Raw genomic sequence first — 21,297 nt, 5'->3', positions numbered from 1 at the left:
TTTATATATACTGAATTATAGCTGTAATTATCAGGTGACAGTGTGGTTTAAAATATGATCACTAGTAGGCTACAACAAATCATACAGTGCTTCCTCTGACTCCTTGCTGACTGGAAGTAAACCCTGCTGTGCTCTTAACCTCATGTCATCTGTACATTTAGTACAGTACTGAATACAATCATGGAGGTTTTGCATACTGCTGCATCATAGGCGTGTTTGTATAACCCTTCCTGCCTACTGAAGGATCAAACTGCAAGAGCAAACGAGAGGAATAAACACTTAATCTCTCATGATCATAAGTTCAGCTGCTTTTTGGAAGCATTTTTATCTCATTTATATCTCCACCACATAAAGCGATGAAGTCGCTCTAGAATGTTATTTTTTTGTTTTTTACATCAAGGCAACTAATACATAGAGATTCTATTCCTCTAGTCTAGTGTGTAACGTGATGCAGTAGTTTCCGTAAATGGTCTTTACTCGATGGCGACAGTTCGGTGGTACTGAATGCGCGTGAGGGGTGCTCCTCAAAAGAAACATTTTACCTCACAAACCACTTGACAGCCATCTGTCTGAGTAGTTTTTGACTTTTTGTTCAGTGGTGGAACTGTAAATTATTATTTCCATGCGTCTGACTTCATTCGCGGAGACTGCATTTTCTGTTGAAGAATGACTTCTGTGTGGAAAAGATTACAAAGAGTTGGCAAAAAGGCCACTAAATTTCAGTTTGTGGCTTCGTATCAAGAACTCATTCTGGAATGTACCAAGAAATGGTAAGTTATGATATATTTTCCGTTATAGCGCTTGTTACAAATACGCATTGCCACTGAAGGGCGGTTCTTTTTCTGACTGAAACATGAACATGCGGATACAGCGTGTCTTGTTTTATTTTAGCGCGGTTTTTGTATGTATGTTCGGGAATATAACAGTTAATGTGACGTTCGATACTTGAAATGTATTTGAAATGCACTGGAAAACGTTCACACGCGCACACCTTCACTTCCGCGTCCGCCACTCACGCTGTCAACACTGAATATATTATGAACATCCATCATGCTATATATATAGGCTATCTGATAACACGACTCCTAAAAGCTAATACTTGTAATGACAACAAACACACACACACACACACACACACACACATATATATATATATATATATATATATATATATATATATATATATATATATATATATATATATATATATATATATATATATTATGTGAGTGTTTTTAATATTTGTGTCTTCTGTTTAGGTGCTGAATTTACTTTCATTATCATCAAGTAATATGTTGTAATCATACATGATAATAAAATAGCTTTTATTTTATTACAAGTTGGATTTTACTTGATTTAATTTATAGTAATAGACAGTGTGATAGTTAATGATTGGATTATGAAGGATAGTTTTGATCAGGACACAGCTGCTGACACTTACAGTGTGTTTCAAGAATCACTCCTGTCCTCAGATTCATTAGTGACACCTATTTAATGTCCGTTCTATGAACAAAGTGAGCACAATCACTTGCATAATTCAGTCTGATTGGATTTGAATAAGCTGATGATCTTGAAAAGATCCCAATTAACATGTACTGGCCAATCAGAAGTAAACAAGTAAACATTAAATGAGTAAAAGAAAAGAGACTGTGTGCTTTTGTGTTCTAAGGAATTTTGGCGATATTGACTATTGGCTATTTTGCTTGAACAAGTCATGGCCTGGCATATGAAGCAATCCTCCGTTATGCAATAGCTTGTCATCTGCATCTTGGAGAAACTGAATCACTCAGCATAATTTCTGTCTGTTACTGTTAAGCTATCTGAGATTTAGCTCCACGATATAAGGCCTGAACGTAGGGATTTTTGCTGGTCCTCTCGGTGATTGTTATCTCAGTGTTTCAGGAGAAAATGACTCTGAATAGATTTTTGAAGATACATAAACTTTCAATGCTGTTTAATTTATATACAGCATTATATACTATATATATATATATATATATATATATATATATATATATATATATATATATATATATATATATAAAGGTAATGCTACTTAATGTTAATAGTAAACCTGAATGGTATGTTTGACGCAATTGTTGTTATCACTTAATGAGCTTTTGATGTGCAATGTCCTAGATTTTGCCCTGTTGCAACAGTAAAGTACTTTTTGTGCCTTTTCCAGAGCTCTTCTCTGCACTTCCTTTTGCTGTCCTAAACATGTGCATTTAAGTACTGAGCAGCTCCCATAAAGAAGTAGAGTAGGAAAAGTATTTTTAAATGAGGAAATAAACTACAAAACTCCTTAGTGCATGTATATCTATAAACAAATCTGATTTTGTTTGCTGCTCAAGGGGTGACTTACAGTATAGTTATGATTCATAGTAAAGTTCATCTTATACTGCTAATGGGCCAAAGTCTATTAGATACTTTACCACAGCTGCAGAGGGTGTGAGCAAGAGATATTAGACAGCTGAAAGATGACACAGCGAAGTGTTTTCTGATATTTGCAGATGCCAACTGGAGCGCCGCTCAGGACCGTAGCTACTGGGGTGAAAGGTGGTAACAATTCTTGCGGCCCACAGGCACAGGAGGGCCCCACAACAAATTGTAAACTGTATTTTTAATATGAAAGGGGCACAGACCAGTATAGAGTCATGGGGCCCAGAATTCCTTGTTATCGCCCTGGTGTGACATGAAAGGAGGACTGAATGAAAAGAAAGAATTACAGAAAGAAAATGACAGGAAAATGACTAATTTTCCCAGTCAGTTTGCCAAACTATTTTTACATCTATCCCCGCCGGTCTACCCATTTCCTTGTCTCCTCCTCCTTATTTATCCCTTTAGACTGTTGCCCTGTTGCTATTACTAGGTGTAACCTGAGAGCTGGGTCTCGCTTCTCTTTGTGTAGCATTTCATGCTGCTACTGACACAGATATTAGCAGTTGCTTACCTCTACAAACAGTAATGTGAACAACAGTGTATCCAAGTGCACAATGAAAATTGAAATGTATCTCTTGATCTTGGGTACTTTCACTAGTCATTTACATAAAACAATTTTTTTTCCATGTTTAAAGGAATAGTAAACCTATGGAACACAAAAGGAGATGTTAGGCAGAATGTTCAAGCTGCTCTTTTGCATGCAATAAAAGTGGATGGTGACCAGGGCCTGTCAAGCTACAAAAAGCACCATAATAGCATCAGAATAGTAGTCCATATTAGAGGCTGACTGATTGTGGTTTTGGATGATATCAATTACGAAGGTGGTGGAATAGTCTGATAATCGATTAATCAGATGTTATAAAAATATTCTTGGACTTTTCTTACCATGACAGGCACAGACAAGAGGCCAAAATGAGCAAAATTCCAAATGTAGTTTATTGTGCAACCAAAATCCCAATAATAACTACAACAAATGAAGATATGTTGCATAACGTGGGACTTTTACCTAACACTGTAAACCCTAAAGTTGTCATTACTGTAAAAATCAAGTTGTCTTAAGTATTACTTGAAAAGTTTTGGACTCATAACTCAAATATTTAAGTTCATTGAACTTATTTTTCTTAAAAATCCATAACCTCAAGATTTGAAGTGTTAATAACTCAAACTATTGAGTACAAAATTGAGACAATGGGGAATACCCACAATCCCTTGCTTCTTAAATTATGTTTCCTTGGTCAGAGGGAACAGATTGGGGAATTTAAATAATTGTTATTAAGAATTCATAGATGTTTTAGCTCTTTTGTTGTATTATTTAAGCTTTGTTGCAAATAATTGTTTGGTGCAATGTCACTATTAGGGTGATCTGTTTCTCTTTGGTCAAGTTGGACCCTGGTCACACTACCTCAGTTCTCTTTGTGCTTGTGCAGCTTAAGTGCATATATGCATTTCTGTAAATAATTATTTAATAACTGACCTAGAATCAGTTATCATCTTTATTTGAGCTGTGCTGTTGTTTGATCTAAAATTGAATCAATTCAATTAAAACAACATTTAAATTCAAATCTGAGTTAAGTCTACTTACATGTAGTTAACTCAACTCAACTCAAAGTTAATTGAACTTAAATACTCAAGTTTTGGGAGACCCCCTTACTCAATGAAATTGAGGGAATGAGTTTACTCAATCAAATGTGTGCAATTAACTTATTAGGGTTTCAGTAAACAAGCCTGGAATACACATACTTATTTCAGGACTCTTATTTTAAAATGACAGAGATTTGGCTCTGTTACAATGCTCTATATTTAAGTATTTACCAAATGAAGATGTATTTAGCCTGTATTTACCAGATTAAGGATTTTATACATCACCAGATGAGGTTTTTATTATTATTCACAAGAAAGTTGGAGAAACGATGTATGTGCTTGGGGTACGTTTTGGGGCACCGATTAATCGGTAAAACCGATAAATTGGTCTACCTCTTGTCCATATGATTTATGAGCTAAGTCTGAAATTTGGCTAGAGAAAAAGACCAAAATTAAAGTTATTCTTTAAAAATCTTGCCTTGAAAATCTTACTGGAATGCCATGGACAAACTTTCTCTTTCATTGTATGTAAAAGAGCAGCTTTTAGACATTTGGCAAAATAATGTATTTTTAGGTCTGTCAAACGATTAAAATGTTAAATCGGCTTAATAACATGATATGCTGATTATTTGCAATTAATTGCAAATATCAATATGTGCAGAGAAATCCCCCAACAAAATAAAATACAACAATTCAATATATAATGATTAGATAGATATAAATCATTATATTTAAATAATTATAAATATAGTCTTTATAATAATTCAGATCATTTATATGCATTACATTATTGTGTATCTTATTGAGTAAAGCATTAATTATGTATTACAAAAAGTGGCTTTAGAAAGCAATATATTGTTTTTTTTCCATATCACTGAACAGAAGCCAATCATAAAGTTTATGGTCCAATTTTACAATTGAATTCATCAATCTATCCGAGTTAGACGTATTAAAAGGGCTTTTCAAATGAAGCGCTGCCTATGTACACATGCGTCAGACAGATGCTTTTGGAGCATCTCAATTTGGTTGCGTTGAGTTGCATTAAGAGTTGCGCTCCGTCCAGCTGTGTTTGAACACAAGAGCGCTTCCTCATCATGTGCTACTGTCGGTAAGTGTGCTTTGTTGTGTGTACAGCTGGAGTTGCACATATGGCCCCCCTTATGATTGGGACTCACAAATTCATGATGCTGTTACTTCAGGCTTGAATTGCTCCGATGGTAGGAATGTTCCTTATTATTGTCGGGGGCGTGATTAATTGCGTACATGCTTTAACATGCTATTTTGTATATAAATAATCGCATTGAGTAAATGCATTAAATTGACAGCCCTAATTATTTTGTGTTTCACAAAAGAAAGCAAATCATACCAGTATGTAATGACTTGAGGCTGAGTAAATTATGACATTTTTATGATTTTGTTTGTGTGAACTATTCCTTTAAGGTTTCTTTATGCTTCATGGCAACGCTCATATCCCAAAATATAAGCTGCCATGATTAAATGTGAGCAGCTGTTTGTAAATACTATGAGACCTAGTGGTTTAAAGATCAGAGGCCAACACCCCAAGTGTTGTTAGCCAAAGTCTGCTCAGTCATGTGACCCTGCAGAGTTTCCTCCAATTCTTAATACAGCATCCGTGTCAGTGGTGGAACTGCTCAGAGGTATACAATAGGGTCATACCTGAACAATCCACTACCAAAGGTCAAGTTTATTAAGGAAACGTGTGCCAAAGCAGATGTGTAAATGTTTTTTTTGCTGGCATTTTAAGATTAAAAACTCTTTAAACAGACTTTTGTGGCTTAAACAGGCTCCTAACCTGAAAGTAACAGAAACTCATTACAAGTGTTTATGTTTTCTAACATAATCCACAGGAAGCACCCACTATGTAGTAATGCAGCACAATTACTGTAATGGATACCACATGGTCTAATGACACCAATGTAATACCAAATCTAAGCAGTTTTTTTGAAATTGGTGTTTTGAGATGTCATATGTGCTGCTGTGACAGCCTTAGGCTCTATAGACAGCAAAAAAAGTTATTATAAAAGAAGTTATTTTTCAAACATGGTGAAGTTCCATTCCTCCATTGATTATTTGTTCAGGATGTTGCCACTTGATTGTGGACAAAAAGGTTCCTACGCTGAGTTTGGATTTGTCTTGTATTTGAGGGCTTTTATTATGTGGTCTTGTTTAGCGGAGGTTTGGAACAGTTATTTATTGATTCTTCTCAGCCTCAGGGTAACAGTGGAAGACAAGATCACAAGATCTGTTGCACTGCCTGTAGTTTTGTAGGCACACACCCATAGATCAACACTCAGGAGCACCCTTAGCACTCTGAGCCCCCGTCTTATCCCGAACAACATACTTTTTTTTTTCATTAATAATAAACCTGTACTCAATCATGATTTCACATTCAATAAGAGACACTAAAAAACTATTTTTTGTTTGAAAGGTTCTTGAAAGGGGTCATGAAAGTTTATTTTTTTAATAGTTTTATTATCTTTGAGGTCCACTGATAATGTTAGTTAAATTGTATTTATTTATTTTTTGCATTAAAACAGTCATAATTTAGTAATGTATGATCATTTTCCACCGTGTGTCTGGCCCTCTGTTTGAAATGCTCTGTTTTGGTGTAAGCGCCTCCTTAAAACTTCAATGCAGGGCTCCAGACTAAAAAATTACTTAGGAGCCATTGGCTCCTTAACTGAAATATTAAGGAGCCAAATGGCTGTTTTTAGTCACCAAATCAAATAATTGATGATTTAGATTGTTGTTCAGAAATAAAATAGAAAGCTGAAGAAAAGTAAGACAGCTGATAACCCATTAATCTGAGGTTTAATAAACAGTATGTATAGTTGAGAAGATAGTTTGCATTCCCCTTTTGTCTCATCAATGTTCACACTCCTTTCATAATTTATACAAATACAGTACTGTGCAAAAGTTTTAGGCACTTGTGAAAAATGTTGCATGGTGCGGAAGTTTTCATTTATCAATTAACATAATACAAAGTCCAGCAAACTTAAAAAAGCTAAATCAATATTTAGTGTGAACACTTTTGCATTTAAAACAGCACCAAATCTACTAGGTACACCTGAACACAGTTTTACTTGGTTGTTGCTGTGATGTTCCAAGCTTCTTGGAGAATACACCACAGTTCTTCTGTCTATCTACTTAGTCTCTTTGTGTAATCCCAGACTTACACAATGTTCAGAGGGTTGTGTGGGGGGGGGGATCTGTGAGGGCCATGCCATCTGTTGCAGCCCTGTTCTTCTGTTCTAATCTTTTCTATTTGCAAAAGTAATGTTTGGTAGTCTAAAATGTATATTTCCTATTGACACACTAAAGCTGAAGATATAAATAACCATCTTAAAACGAATCTTAAGTGCCTAAACCTTTTGCACAGTACTGTATAAGAGATATAAAAAAATATTTAGTACTGTTCTTCAGAATCTACATAAGCAGATATTTTCTTAAAGCATGCATATATTAGTGTGTTGCCTTCTTGAGCATCAATGAATGTTTGCACCTTGTGTAATAGTTGTGTATGAGTCCCTCGATTGTCCTAAGTGTCAAAAGCAGGATCTAATTTTATATATATATATATATAAGTTGTGTGGAACTTTTAATTATAGAGAAGCCCAAAAAATACACATAGGACTCCTATTTTGAAATGTCTGTGCTCCCAGTTGTGAACACACTGACGGATGATTAGCTGAAAAAGTGAATCTGATTCAAACTGCTAGCCTGAGTTACAGAGTTCACACCCTCAGTTGTTTTCAGTTGATTCATGAAAAAGACCCAGTTCAAATGAGTAATTTGTTCATGACTCTCTTGTGCTGGGCTTGTTGTTGTGTGAGGTGCAGTGAGCTCATCACAACAGAACGGGTGAAAAGCGTCTCGAAACACATTGGTGGTGCGCGCTCTAAAGATGTTTTCAATAACTCAAAAGATGATATCTGATGAAACCGCATATGAATGCACACAATACGACTGCAATTAGTTATTTCTGGTTGCATTTGCGACAGTCTGGAGCCCTGCAATGTAAACGCCCACTGTTATTATTGGCTAACAGTGTGCAGCCCCTCAAATTCAGCCATATTTGAAACTCAATCTGAAGAGAATGAAAAAGCTCCAAAATATTATACAACAAAATTTCAGGGTTTACACAAAATAGACAGGGTGTCAACACTATAAACTATCAAACAGTCATGACATTTGAAATATTAAAGAATGGAACTATTTACTTACTGTTCTGCATCAGGTCCAAGTGTTTTTAACTGCCCCATCCTTCAATAACTGGTTCACAAGCAATCCACACTGAAATATGCAAAAGACATATCCACATGATATGCACATACATAGTCCAAAGCACAGTGTAAACTATGCACATCCAGTTTCAAGTATCATCCTGCACTGAAATGCAGATCACCGGAAACACATGTAAATGGTAAAAGACGTCCATCCAGATACAGAGAGTCCATGACACCTTTATGCTCAAAAGAGCAAGAAGTAGCAGCTGAATGACAGAGAACTGCTTCTCCTTTTCAGAGTTGTAACTTGACACAGAGATATGCATCAAGCAGTCAAAGACGTCTTTCTGTTCATGTTTAAATACAAAATTTATTGAAAATAGTGTTAAGAATAGTTAGGCCACACTAGGCCTGTTTGTTCTTCTCTCTCAGTTTATGAACTGAAGCACCAGTGGGCGGGGCCAAGGGTGTGATGATGTGGAGAAGGTGTTGATGTTTTTTGCTGTAGAGGTGGTCATAAATTAGTGTAGGCAAATGAAATTAAATGAAGGTAAACAAAACCAGATTTGTTTCCCTGCAAGAGCATTAGAATAGAATATATTGTATTTTATACAGATGAAAAACTGATAGCTTGGCCTATAATTCATAGAGGTCCTGGCCTTAAAGGCCTTTTTTAACTTTTAAATTTTTAAGAATTACCACAGGTTTGATCATGGATGGCTTATTATTGAGTAGGTCAGTGTTACTATGTTTTTTTTTTTAAATATACTATAGCATTTTATTAAGGAAAAACTGTAGACTTAACATGTAAAATCTATAACTGAAACTGCCTTTTGCTAAAATAAAACTAAGTAGATTTCTCCTTTCTCATTTATAGATTTAATATGAATCTATACATTTTTTATCAAATCATACCAGTTACTACATTTGGTGTTACTACATTAATGGCACACATTATGTTTTCTCATCATTTCATCGTCTGTCTGGCCTTATATGATGTTTGACATTCTCCATGGTACTTCAAAGTAGAAAATTCTCAGTTTAATTCAGGTTTTGTGGTCTGCGCCACACTGTTTAATAATCCATATGATCCAGTCTAAACTGGTTTACGACACGTAAACGTGAAAGTCACGCCACACTGTACAAATGGGAAGCGCATTTAGCACTTAAAAGGTGCTTTTGGGATAAACCACTGAAAGTCTTAAGGGGGATCCCACACACTAGGCCTCACAAGCACAGACTAAAAAGTAGAGGACTTTATCAATGATCCAATAGTAATAAAAGAACCAAATCAGCTTTTAAACATCTTCTCAGCTGTCTTTTGTTATTTTGCAGGCAACCAGACAAACTAAGAGTGGTGTGGACCAGGAGGAACAGACGCATTTGCTCCAAGGTACAAAGCTAAGCCAGCATTAATTTTCAATAAATGCTGAAATTCACATTAATACTATGTTTATAGACTGACCTAGGTTAAATCTAGGCCTGGATTTAAAAGAATTAATGAAAGCAAAGGTAATGTCCAGGAATCCAGCCTTTCTAGATTATTGCTTCCCAAGCTTTTAATTTAATGTGCAACATATTGTTTTAACATATAGTGGTTACATTCACTGTAAAATGTATTATTATGACTAATGATGTCCTTTATTTTCTTGTCAGCTTCATGCATGGCAGCCAGGCATCAAGAATCCCTACAGGGGAATGGTAGTGTGGCCAGTACCTGAGAATGTGGACATTACTGTCACACTCTACAGGGTAGGACACCTATTGAGTTTAATGCTTATTGGTAACACAATATACTGTATAAACAGCTCATCAAATACACAATGTATCAATGATACTGGCATATGAGCAGAGACGTTACATCATGCTAAGATGTACTTTAAATGTAAATAATTTTGCTAAAAGCTTTTGCTTTACAGGATCCACATGCTGATGAGTTTGAAGACAAAGACTGGACATTTGTCATTGAGAATGTGAGTGTCTTCTCAATCGCTGAAGATTATTTAAATCTAGAAAACACACAAAATTCAAACCACTGCCCCAAGTAGTTGATGCTGGAAGGGTTGGTGACCAGTTTCTGGGTTAAATGTCCACAGGGTGGCACCAAAAGCAAGTTGTAGTTATTGTTTTGTTTATATCCCCTTTTCTCCCCAATTTGGAATGCCCAATTTCCACTACTTAGTAGGTCCTTGTGGTGGGGCGATTACTCACCTCAATCTGGGTGGCGGAGGACAAGTCTCCTCATCTGAGATAGTCAATCCATGCATCTTATTGCATGGCTCATTGTGCATGACACCGCGGAGACTCACAGCATGTGGAGGCTCGTGCTACTCTCCACGATCCATGCACAATTACCACGTCCCCCATTGAGAGCGAGAACCACTAATCGCGACCAAGTGGAGGTTACCCCATGTGACTCTACCCTCCCTAGCAACCGGGCCAATTTGGTTGCTTAGGAGACCTGTCACTCAGCACAAGTTGTAGTTTTAGTTGTAAATTATGTAATACAGTCAACAGAAATGCACATTGAATAACCCGACATGTTAACCCAAACCCATCCTTACTACTAACTCTCAATGGAGTAAAAATGTAATTTTAGATGGAAAATACAACCTTCAAATCACTCTCCATTATTTATGAGAATGTAATTATTCCTGGTTTCCATGGGACCAGAAACCGTTTTTGAATTTATGCACAAATACCTGATACCGCTTGTCAGTAATTCAAGAGATGAGGTCGATTTCCTGGTACATGACCATTTGGAAGCAGCATGCCGATTTCTTGTGTGATCACGTTGGAGTTTATTGTCTGCATGGATTCTTTCCTTAATCTATATTAAACTGTACTGTGATTTTCTACAGGAGACAGCAAAAGGTAGTCGGAAAGTGTTGGCATCTGTAGATTTGAACATGAAGAAGTTTGCCAGTGCCACACACTCACAGACGGACCTGACGCTCAAGATGAAGCCCCTGTCAGTGAAGGTGGTGGAGGCCACTTTGAAGCTTTCCTTATCCTGTGTATTCCTCAAGGAGGGGAAAGCCACGTGAGTTGTCTATGTCCTTCCTTTTTCCACAACTGTTGTATACTTCCTTGTAGAGAGCTTGGTTAGGAGGTTCTAACACAGTTCTATGTTAGCATGAGGTGTTTAAAAAATGGTTCAAAATGAGAATATGCCCACAGCACGTTTTATTTTGGGATTGCCCTGAAACTGGATGCATATTAAGTACAAATTGGATTCAATATAGGGGTGCTTGTTCCTTGATTACTGTTAGAAATATTTTGAGCAGATTTGACCCAGTAAGAGAAATGGCTGCCTGCCCAGGAAAGGGGTTTGATGTCGAACATTGGGATGGGTTTCTTCCCTGACATGTGCAACTCAAGAAGCAGAGCAGAATTTTCCAAAACAATGCAATGAGCTCTCAAACATGTGCCTCTAAAGTTGTGCTGTTATAGGAGAGCAGGCTTGTAAGCACACTGGACCTTTGAGCGTTGTTGTAGAGAATGCTGCTTTAGGATGAAGTATTGCAATAGATAAAATCAGTAACATAATTTACTCACCCTCATGCCATCTAAGATGTGTATAACGTTCTTTCTTCTGCCAAACACAAATGAATATTTTTAGAAGAAGATCTCAGCTCTGTAGGTCCATACAATGCAAGTGAATGATGGCCAGAATTTTGAAGCTCCAAAAAGCACATAAAGGATGCATAAATATAATCCATATGACTCCAGTGGTTAAATCCATGTCTTCAGAAGCAATATGATAGGTGTGTGTGTGAGAAACAGATCACTATTTAAGAGTGGATTTTCATTTTTGGGTGAACTATCCCTTTAAGGAGGATTAATTTACGTGTTTAAGAGTATTTGATTTTACATTACAGCAAAAGATCTGCACCCTTGCCACAACATGGTTTTCTAGTTATAACATTTATCTAAATCATTAAAGACCATTAAACTTTTTTAAATGGTTATATTTGGGTTCTGGGATGATCCAGTATTGACTACAGCTGTTTTTGTTTCCTGACCAGTGGTGTGTTTACTCTGTAGGGATGAGGACATGCAGAGCCTCGCCAGTCTGATGAGTGTAAAGCCAACAGATATTGGGAACCTGGATGACTTTAATGAGAGTGATGAAGAAGAGGATAAGAGATCCAGTACCGGGCCAAACCTTAGTGTTGCAGTTCCAGGTATTGTAAATATACACAGATCAGCCACAACATTAAACCCACCTGCCTAATATTGAGTAGGTCCCCCTTGTGCCACCAAAACAGTGCCAACCTGCATCTCAGAATAGTATTATAAGATGCTATACTTCTCACCACAATTTTACAGAGCAGTTACCTGAGTTACCATAGACTTTGTCAGTTTGAACCAGTCTGGTCATTCTCTGATGACCTCTCTCATCAACAAGGCATTAACATCTGCAGAACTGCTGCTTACTGGATGTTTTTTGTTTTCAGCCACATTCTGAGTAAATTATAGAGACTGTTGTGTGTGAAAATCCCAGGAGATCAGCAGATACAGAAATTCTCAAACCAGCCCGTCTGGCACCAACAGTCATCCATGTGATTATCTATCAGCCAATCATGTGACAGCAGTGAAGTGCATCAAATCATGCATTTGCCATGAGCCCCGCTCATCAAAGTGACCTCAGAATAGCCCCTAGATTCTGCATGTACTGCTGCCGATCCAAAAAGGCAGTGAAATACGCAGCATGCAGTCTGTGGACCCTGTCCATAAGATGCTGAAACGTAGCCGGGACCCCAATCAAACCGGACGGAAGGGTAACAAATTAGTGTGAACCAGATCGTCCAACCGATCGAGTAGTTCATTGGATATGCATAAAATTTTGACACCGCTTTGACTTTCCTATAATCCACACAGAACCAGACCAAGCCATCGCTCTTAGGTACCAGAACCACCGGGCTGGCCCAATCACTGTGGGATTCTTCTATTAACCCTATATGGAGCATGGCCTTTAATTCTTCCCATACTACCTGTTTCTTGTGTTCAGGTAGGCAGTATGGATGTCTACGTATCACTACCCAGAAGTTTGTCTTGATGTGGTGTTCTATGAGATTAATGCTTCCGTACACTGCGATGGTGAGAGGTGGTCTCCACAAGGGACAGGGGTGAACTGATTGGCTTTAAGATTCACCTCCGGTCCGAGCTCCTCCCCCTGAGGATACAGGGCCTCACTCGATGGTTTTAGGAGGTTGAGGTGGTAAATATGATGTGCTCCGCCCATATCCATACGTATTGAGTGCGTATTGAATTTCATTTTTACTCCATGAAGGTCCCTACCAATTTTCCTTTATGACGTCTAGCATGCCATGTGGCTTACGCCCATATAACATTTAGAATGGTGAATACCCTGTGGAGGCTTGCGGGACCTCTCGCACCGCAAAAAACGGTTTAAAGCCACCAATCCCAATTCCAAGCATCTCTGTGCACAAACTCATATTTTTTAAGGTTTGGTTAAATCTTTCGACCAAGCCGTCTATTTGTGGATGGTACACGCTTATCCGAATCGATTTAACCCCCAGTAATTCATTCAGCTCTCGTAGTGTATGTGACATAAATGTTATGTTCAGTTACATGATCATTGAGGATTTCTTTCGGAATCCTCACTCAGGAGATTATTCTGAAGAGTGCTTCCAGATATCACGTTGCGTAATCCACCAGGTCTAACACAAAGCGATGGCCGTATGCTGTCTGTTCCAATGGCTCGACGAGGTCCATGCCAATTCTTTCAAAAGGGACCTCAATCAATGGGAGGGGGTGAAATGGCACTTCAGGAGTGGACAGCAGATTCAGATTCTAGACGAATGCTCGACCAAGCCCTCTCCTCCACAGTGCCAAAAACATCCGGTGAGTGGCAATTTTGTGGACGGAAATGCCTTGTTGAAGAGAGAGGTTGTGACAGGGTGGAGGGCGGGGCCTTATCAGGCTAATTAAGCCTCAGAGAGGGATAAAGGCAGATGGCGGAAGGCGGTGCGACGAGAGAGAGAGTAAACAAGAAAGCACAACAGCTACGAAAGACAGAGTGCTTTTCCATTTATTTGTAAAGCTTCACGTGTATTGACGGTATCACTGTCTCCTGACTCCTCCATTGCCCCGAACGAAGAGCTTTTTACACTGGTACCAAAGACCCGGGAAGGAGGAGGGCTAAGCCGTAGTAGAGTTCTCGCCACTACCATCCACCCCAACAGAGGTGCCCGGCCGCCTGTTAGCGGAGGAACAGCCGACCGCGAGGGGAGAAGGGCTCCTAACCAACCGGTCAGGGCCACTGCCAGAGGCGGAGGAGTCCCCTACCAGCTGCTGAAACGCAGCGGGGTCTGAGGCCGCCAACCGTGAGTGGGGAGGGGCTCGCTGCCGATCGCCTGGAGCAGGAGAACCGCTACCAGGGGCGGGGGAGACCCCTTCTGTTCCCCAAGAACGCGACGGGGCATTCCGTCCACCAGGGGCTGGAGGACTGTCTCCGATCCACCCAGGGAGGTGTGGCTGTCGTTCGTTAGAGGGTGGAGTAGTGGCCGAGGTCCAAGCTACGGCATATCGGAGAACGGGCAAGTAAGTGTTTTGATTTTTTTTTACATCTCTCTCTCCTCTCTCTCTCTCATTGCCGCCTTTTCCCTCTCTTTTTTTTGTTGGGGGGGGGGGGTTACTACACTGTTACAGGAAGTACCCCCCTATTTTAATTATTTCTGTTTCCCTCCCCTTGTCCCCTCCCTCATCCAGGTAGATGAGGATGACCTGCCGGAAGATGGGGCGGAGTGTACATCATGCTGGGGGGCTCCCCAGCCTGAGAGAACGAGGGAGGAATGTGACAGGGTGGAGGGCGGGGCCGGGGCCAGGTCGTGATTATACACACCAGTCCCTTACCAGGCTAATTAAGCCTATGAGAGGGATAAAGGCCGAATGCGGAAGGTGGTGCGACGAGAGAGAGATCGTTTACGGTCAGCTGACCGTCATGTGTGTGTGTTTGTGTCTTTTTGTTTACATTTTTACATTTCAAACTATTACTTATATTGTCAAGTTGGTTCTCGCGTCCTCCTTTCCCTTAAATCTTTTTACAGATTGGTTCGAACTGACAAAGTCTACGGTAACTCAGATAAACGCTCTGTACAGTTGTGGTGAGAAGAATAGCTTCTCAGAATGCTATTCTGAGATGCGGGTTGGTGCTGTTTTGGTGGCAGGAGGGGGACCTACACAATATTAGGCAGGTGGTCGGAATATACAGTATATATATATATATATGTAAAGTACAGTGCATTTAGAAAGTATTCAGTCCCCTTCATTTTTTTTTCACATTTCGTTTTGTTGCATAAACTTATGCTAAAATGCTTTTTTTCTCACATCAATCTACACTTCATACCCCATAATGCCAAAGCAAAAACAGAACTTTTGCAAATTAATAATAAAAAAAAAACTGAAATATCACACTGACATTTCAGACCCTTTGCTATGACACTCAGGTGCATTCCATTTCTCTGGATCATCTTTGAGATGTTTCTACACATTGATTGGAGTCTACCTGTGGCAAATTCAATTGATTGGTCATGATTTGGAAAGGCACACAGCTGTCTATATAAGGTCTCACAGCTGAAAATGCATATCAGAGCAAAAACCAAGCCATGAGGTCAAAGGAACTGCCTGCAGAGCTCAGAGACAGGATTGTGTCGAGGCACAGATCTGGGGAAGGCAAAAGAAATGTGGCTGCATTGAAGGTTCCCAAGAGCACATTGGCCTCCATAATTCTTAAATGGAAGACGTTTGGAACAACCAGGACTCTTCCTAGAGCTGGCCCGGCCAAACTGAGCAATCGGGGGAGAAGGACCTTGGTAAGAGCGGTGACCAAGAACCCGATGGTCACTCTTGTTGAGCTCCAGAGATCATTTGTGGAGATGAGAGAAACTTGCAGAAGAGCAACCATCACTGCAACACTCCACCAATCTGGGCTTTATGGCAGATTGGCCAAACGGAAGCCTCTCCTCAGTGCAAGACACATAAAAAACATATAAAGGACTCTCAGGCTGTGAGAAACAAGATTCTCTGGCCTGGTGATACGAAGATTGATCTGTTTGGCCTCAATTTCAAGCATCATGTCTGGAGGAATCCAGGCACCCTCATCACCTGCACAATACCATCCCAACAGTGAAGCATGGTGGTGGTGGCTTAGGGACAACCTTGTGAATGTCCTTGAATGGCCCAGCCAGAGCCCAGACATAAATCCAATCGAAAATCTCTAGAGAGACCTTAAAATGGCTGTCCACCAACAGTCCCCATCCAACCTGACAAAGCTTGAGATGATTTGCAGAGAAGAATAGTAGAAAATCCCCAAATCCAGGTGTGCAAAACTTGTTGCATCATACCCAAAAGACTTGACTGTGTAATCGCTGCCTAAGGTACTTCAACTAAGTACTGAGTTAAGGGTCTGAATACTTATGTGAATGTGATATTTCAGTGTTTTACAGTATTTTTAATAAATGTGCAAAGTTATCACAAATCTGTGTAAGAACACACATACAAACAGTTTGTACTTTGTGCAACTTTGTGTTACATCCACTATTCTTCACCCTCTAAAACAGATCTTGCATGAATCACTGCTAATGCATGTATATATTTATTTTACCATAGTAACCCTTCATTTCATAATTGTTATTTCCTCACATGCTGGAACTTCTCTCTGTGTGTCAATGTCAGCATCCCACCCTCCTCTTCGAACAACACGTTCCTTAGAAAAAAGACCTGGATCTTTAAAGAGTCCTTCAGCTATAGGTATTTACATAAGCTCTTTGCTTATTCTGTCTCTTTTTTCCCATTTAGTTACATCATTCTGCTGAACAGTTTGACCATTAATGCTGCTAAACTAAACTTATAACAATTTTAATAATTATATTTAAAACCCCTAACCCCTATTCTTTTTTGCAAATAAAGAAATAGGTCATATTTTAGTCACCCTTAATGTCTTTTCAAACCCAACCAAATTATTCACTGATAATGTTACCATTTTTCCAAAATACTTAATGTATTTTCTCTGATTTGGTCTTGTTGCATATGATTATTACAGTCATCCTTTGTTCTTCATTACTTTGACTTTCTTATCATATTTAATTTCATTTAACGTCTTTTTTATGATATTGCACCACCAAAATTAATTTTACATTCCTTACCTTCTCTCTTACATCCAGCTTTCATCTTTGCGTTTTCTCTTTCCCTCCTTTCTGCTTTCTAATTCACTCTTTTTCTAACCTTCTCTCTCCATCCCTTATCCTAAGCCTCCTCAGTCAGTGGTAAGGAAAGGTCTTCTGGTGATATTCTCTCTCGTCCAGTATCTGGCACTGTTCATAACCCTGACCTGCCATCACGTCCACCTTTGCCCACTCCACCCAGCCCAACCCCTTACACTGTGCCCTCACCTATCCGCTCAAGACCACCCCGTCCACCACCACCATCCCCTGCTCAGCTGCAGGCCCCATCTGACTCCCAAACAGAACATACTGTCATTGCTTTGCTCCCTCCAGCATTGCCCAAAATCTTCCAGCCCTCCCTTGGCTCAGGTACCACAGATAGAAATAAGTGGCGTTCACACAAACACAAATTAAAACTGTATCGTTGATTGCTAGTTGGCATTCCTACTCAAACTGTATCAGGCAGTGGATTACATGATTGATTCAAGACGGGAAGAACAGCTTCCCTAAAATTACCTAAGAAATGCAGCAATGACGAGTTTAATATATGTACATATAATACATTTAAATGACATATTAAGATGCTGTGCATCTTTGAGAGCTTAATTAGCGCTATTTGCATTGGAACTGCATCTTATTGCCTATTGGACATTGGGCTTTCAATAAATGTATTTTTGTCCTACCAGAAGCCAGGATTCTCTATAATATTTGTCAACCTCTTATATGGGCAGGACTTTGCAACAAACAACCAATAATTGAAACGGTGATGTACGTGATTGTCATCATATGAAATGTAAAACCATCGCTGTTCATTTGGCAGCTCACCAGTGATTTCAGAATGACTTCTGGTCAACTCATCGCTGCAAGTTGCTAAATGTGTAAACGCCCCTTTAAGTTTGTAGAGCATAGTCACAATTCAAGTGGAGGATCTATGTCTGTAGTGCTTGGCAATAAACCTTGGCAAAAAAAATGCTTATTATCAATAGAAATAGAAATCAGTTCCTTAAGATTAAATTATACAGATGTCAGAATTATTTGTAAACTGTTATTGCTTTTATGATATAATCACACTCTAAACTAATATCTGTATGCACTGTATTTCCCCAATAGTTTGCTCTTTTTATCTGTTTCTCTGTGTATTTTTTCTTTGTCTTTCATGTCTGATTGTGTTCAGCTCCTGTGTCTTTTCCAAGAAGACTGTCAGGTTCTGAGGCCCCACTGGAGGGTCCCGTGACCTCTGATTATCCTCTGCTCAAACTCCCTGTGGCTTCTCTTTCTTCTCCCTCTGCTCCCTTTATATCTCACCCTTCTTCTCCTCCCACCGTGGTCCTGAAAGGTACAGACCTTGTGCTGTTGGTTCTTAGAGCTTAAGAGTGTTGCATTTCATCATATGTGCAGTTCTTCTCATAAGTTTACAAAACCCTTGCTCAGTCTGCAAAATTAGTTTTTTTTAGACAACAATAAGCTTTTACAAAATAAAATTTAGATTTTTATTTGTTATTAACAAATCAAGTTAAAAACAAATCAAAATAATACAGTGTAAAATCTAATTAGCTGACAGTTAATTTTTTCAAGCCAATCGGATGTTGCATGCTTTTTCTGTATTTGCCTCAAGTAAACTGAACTTAATTATTAGCCGATTGGGGCCCGGGCATGCGTAGTCCTAGCCCAGCCCTGCCCTCCTCGTCACACTCCACCCTCATTTGCCTCAGGCCAGGGAACCCCGGCATGACATACACTACCCCCCCCCCCTCATTTCTGGGGTGAGGGGCGTTCCGCTTCTGACCCCGGCTGCCAGCAGGCTTTTCCCCACCTCTTTAGAGCTAGGGAGGGGGACGAAGAGAGTGGGAAAATAAAGTGGTGAGGGAAAGGGCAATGCAGAGCGACAGCGAGAGAGTGAGAAATAACCTGGTTCACCGGCACCCAGACACACTGTCGCCCGGCCCTCAGCCACTCCCCAACCTCTGGCAAATGACAGCCCTCCTCCCTGGGTGAACCAGTGCAAGTCCTCCGACCCCTATCTGATGGAACGCCCCTCCGCATTTTGGCGGCTGGTAGGGAGCCCCTCCGCCCCTGGCAGCGACTCTAACACTCCAGGCGGCCAGTAGCGAGCCCTTCCACCAGCAGCTGTTCCTCCTCGTCCAGGTGGCTGGCAGTGACTCATCTGTCCCCCAGTTGATGGCAGCAGCTTTTGGGTATCCCACTGGTAGTGGCGAGGACTCCACGACAGCTTATCCCTCCTCCTTCCTGGGCTTTGGCACCAATTTAACATGGTTACTAGCTTCATGGGAAAGGAGGAGGCGTGAACCGGCTGAACAATCAAAATAATAGTTTAATGAAAACTTAAACAAAAAGACACAAAAATAAATGAACACATGGCAGCTGAATGTGGCTCTCTCTCTCTTGAACTGCCGCATTCCGCTGCACTTATCCCTCTCCTCAGCTGATTAGCCCGTTTGGGGGCAGGCCGTGCGTAGACACGGCCCGCCCCCGCCCTCCTCCTCGTCACAGGTACGTAATAATTTGAGTTAGTAGTACTCAAAACTAAGTTTAAAGAAAGTATATATTTGAATTAGGATTCCAAAATGTGACGTTTCAAGTACTGTTTAATTAGGACCACTTGATTGAGAGTTACAGTAACTTAATTACAACTAGTAAGAATAGTAAAAAATAAAGCTTTAGTTGTCAAATATTTTTAATTTTATTTTAGATAACTATTAGTATTTACAGTTTAACTTAATTTACACAAATTCTCCTGTTCAAAAGTTGACATACAGTACACTTTCTTAATACTGTATGTTGCCTACTCAAACATTAAAAGACTAATTTGTCTAAATAAAGTTAGCATTTTGTCTTGTGGAATGTGCTTATATATCTGTTGTGGAGATTCTTCAAGGCAGTTCTCAATAAAAGAAAAACATTATTTTTAAGAGTTCATTGCTCTTTTTTAATTCTGCAAGGGGGATACTTATGAGAAAAAGGGTTTGTAAACTCTGGAGATTAACTGAAACTTTTTAATAGGAATGGTAAATCTAGATTTTTTTTTCCAACGGAATATCCATATTTGTTTCTAAATAAACCTTGAGATTCTAAAGGAAATGGCTTTTGGGGAAGTCAGATTCATTTTAGCTACCATCTCTCTTGTTCTCACTTTTCATGCGTCTTTGACTAAACAACTTCTTTCACATTGTGTGTGTCCTCTTTCTGTCCCTTCTATATCTGTCTCAGACTCTTTTGGAGCACCTCGCACCAATGTTTTTAAGCCCAAGATTGTTCCTTGTGCTCGCCCTGTGTCCCCAACTCCTGTCCCCCTCCTCGAACACAAAACTTCTTCCATTTCGCTCTCTGACACCCTTAGGCGTCCTTCTGCTGGCACAGTGCCAGGTATTAAGAAACCATCCTCCATGCATAAACAGCAGAAAAAGCAGTAGAATCTACCGCTGCATTTTGTAAAGCCATAGTCTGGTGTTTAGAACATTATGTGCTTCAGATTTATTTGATTCAGTGAAACCCAAAAAGCAGAAATGACTTCCTTTTAGTCATATATACAACAGGGTACAAAACAGACAGGTTTAGTATATTGAAAGATGTAAAACAAAGAATCATTATGACGTAAAATGAAAAGAAACTATTTAAGATTCTTCACTATTCTAGATCACTAATCAAATGTAAGCTAATTTGTAACAATTGACCATGTTAACTGCTTTCCAATGAAGAACACAAGATGGATGTTTGGAACTTTCTCAAATCATGCTGGGATAACATGAAACACTAGGTTTTTCACAAACTTGTTGAGTCTATGTCAGCTTAAGTGCTGTTATTAAAGCTAAAACGGG

General features: G+C 39.4%; 1 protein-coding gene across 9 annotated transcripts in view; it reads left to right on the top strand.

The window, feature by feature from the left end:
• The first annotated feature begins 259 nt into the window (after window positions 1–259).
• Window positions 260–21,297, top strand: part of LOC127636864 (EH domain-binding protein 1-like protein 1) — a 40,189-nt gene continuing 19,151 nt past the window's right edge. For 8 of the 9 annotated variants that reach the window (XM_052117642.1, XM_052117646.1, XM_052117641.1 and 5 more), the window contains exons 1-7: window positions 260–770; window positions 9,606–9,663; window positions 9,927–10,022; window positions 10,190–10,243; window positions 11,132–11,313; window positions 12,318–12,457; window positions 16,974–17,048. In XM_052117642.1, coding sequence (XP_051973602.1) covers window positions 667–770; window positions 9,606–9,663; window positions 9,927–10,022; window positions 10,190–10,243; window positions 11,132–11,313; window positions 12,318–12,457; window positions 16,974–17,048 — 709 coding nt within the window. In that variant the 5' untranslated portion in view covers window positions 260–666. The remainder of the gene's footprint in view (window positions 771–9,605; window positions 9,664–9,926; window positions 10,023–10,189; window positions 10,244–11,131; window positions 11,314–12,317; window positions 12,458–16,973; window positions 17,049–21,297) is intronic. The other variant, XM_052117645.1, reaches the window with a different exon arrangement.

Source organism: Xyrauchen texanus, chromosome 44 (genome assembly GCF_025860055.1).
Source record: "Xyrauchen texanus isolate HMW12.3.18 chromosome 44, RBS_HiC_50CHRs, whole genome shotgun sequence".
Taxonomy (NCBI): domain Eukaryota; kingdom Metazoa; phylum Chordata; class Actinopteri; order Cypriniformes; family Catostomidae; genus Xyrauchen; species Xyrauchen texanus.
Note: the sequence above shows the minus strand (reverse complement) of the source record. Positions and strands in the feature narration are given on the sequence as shown.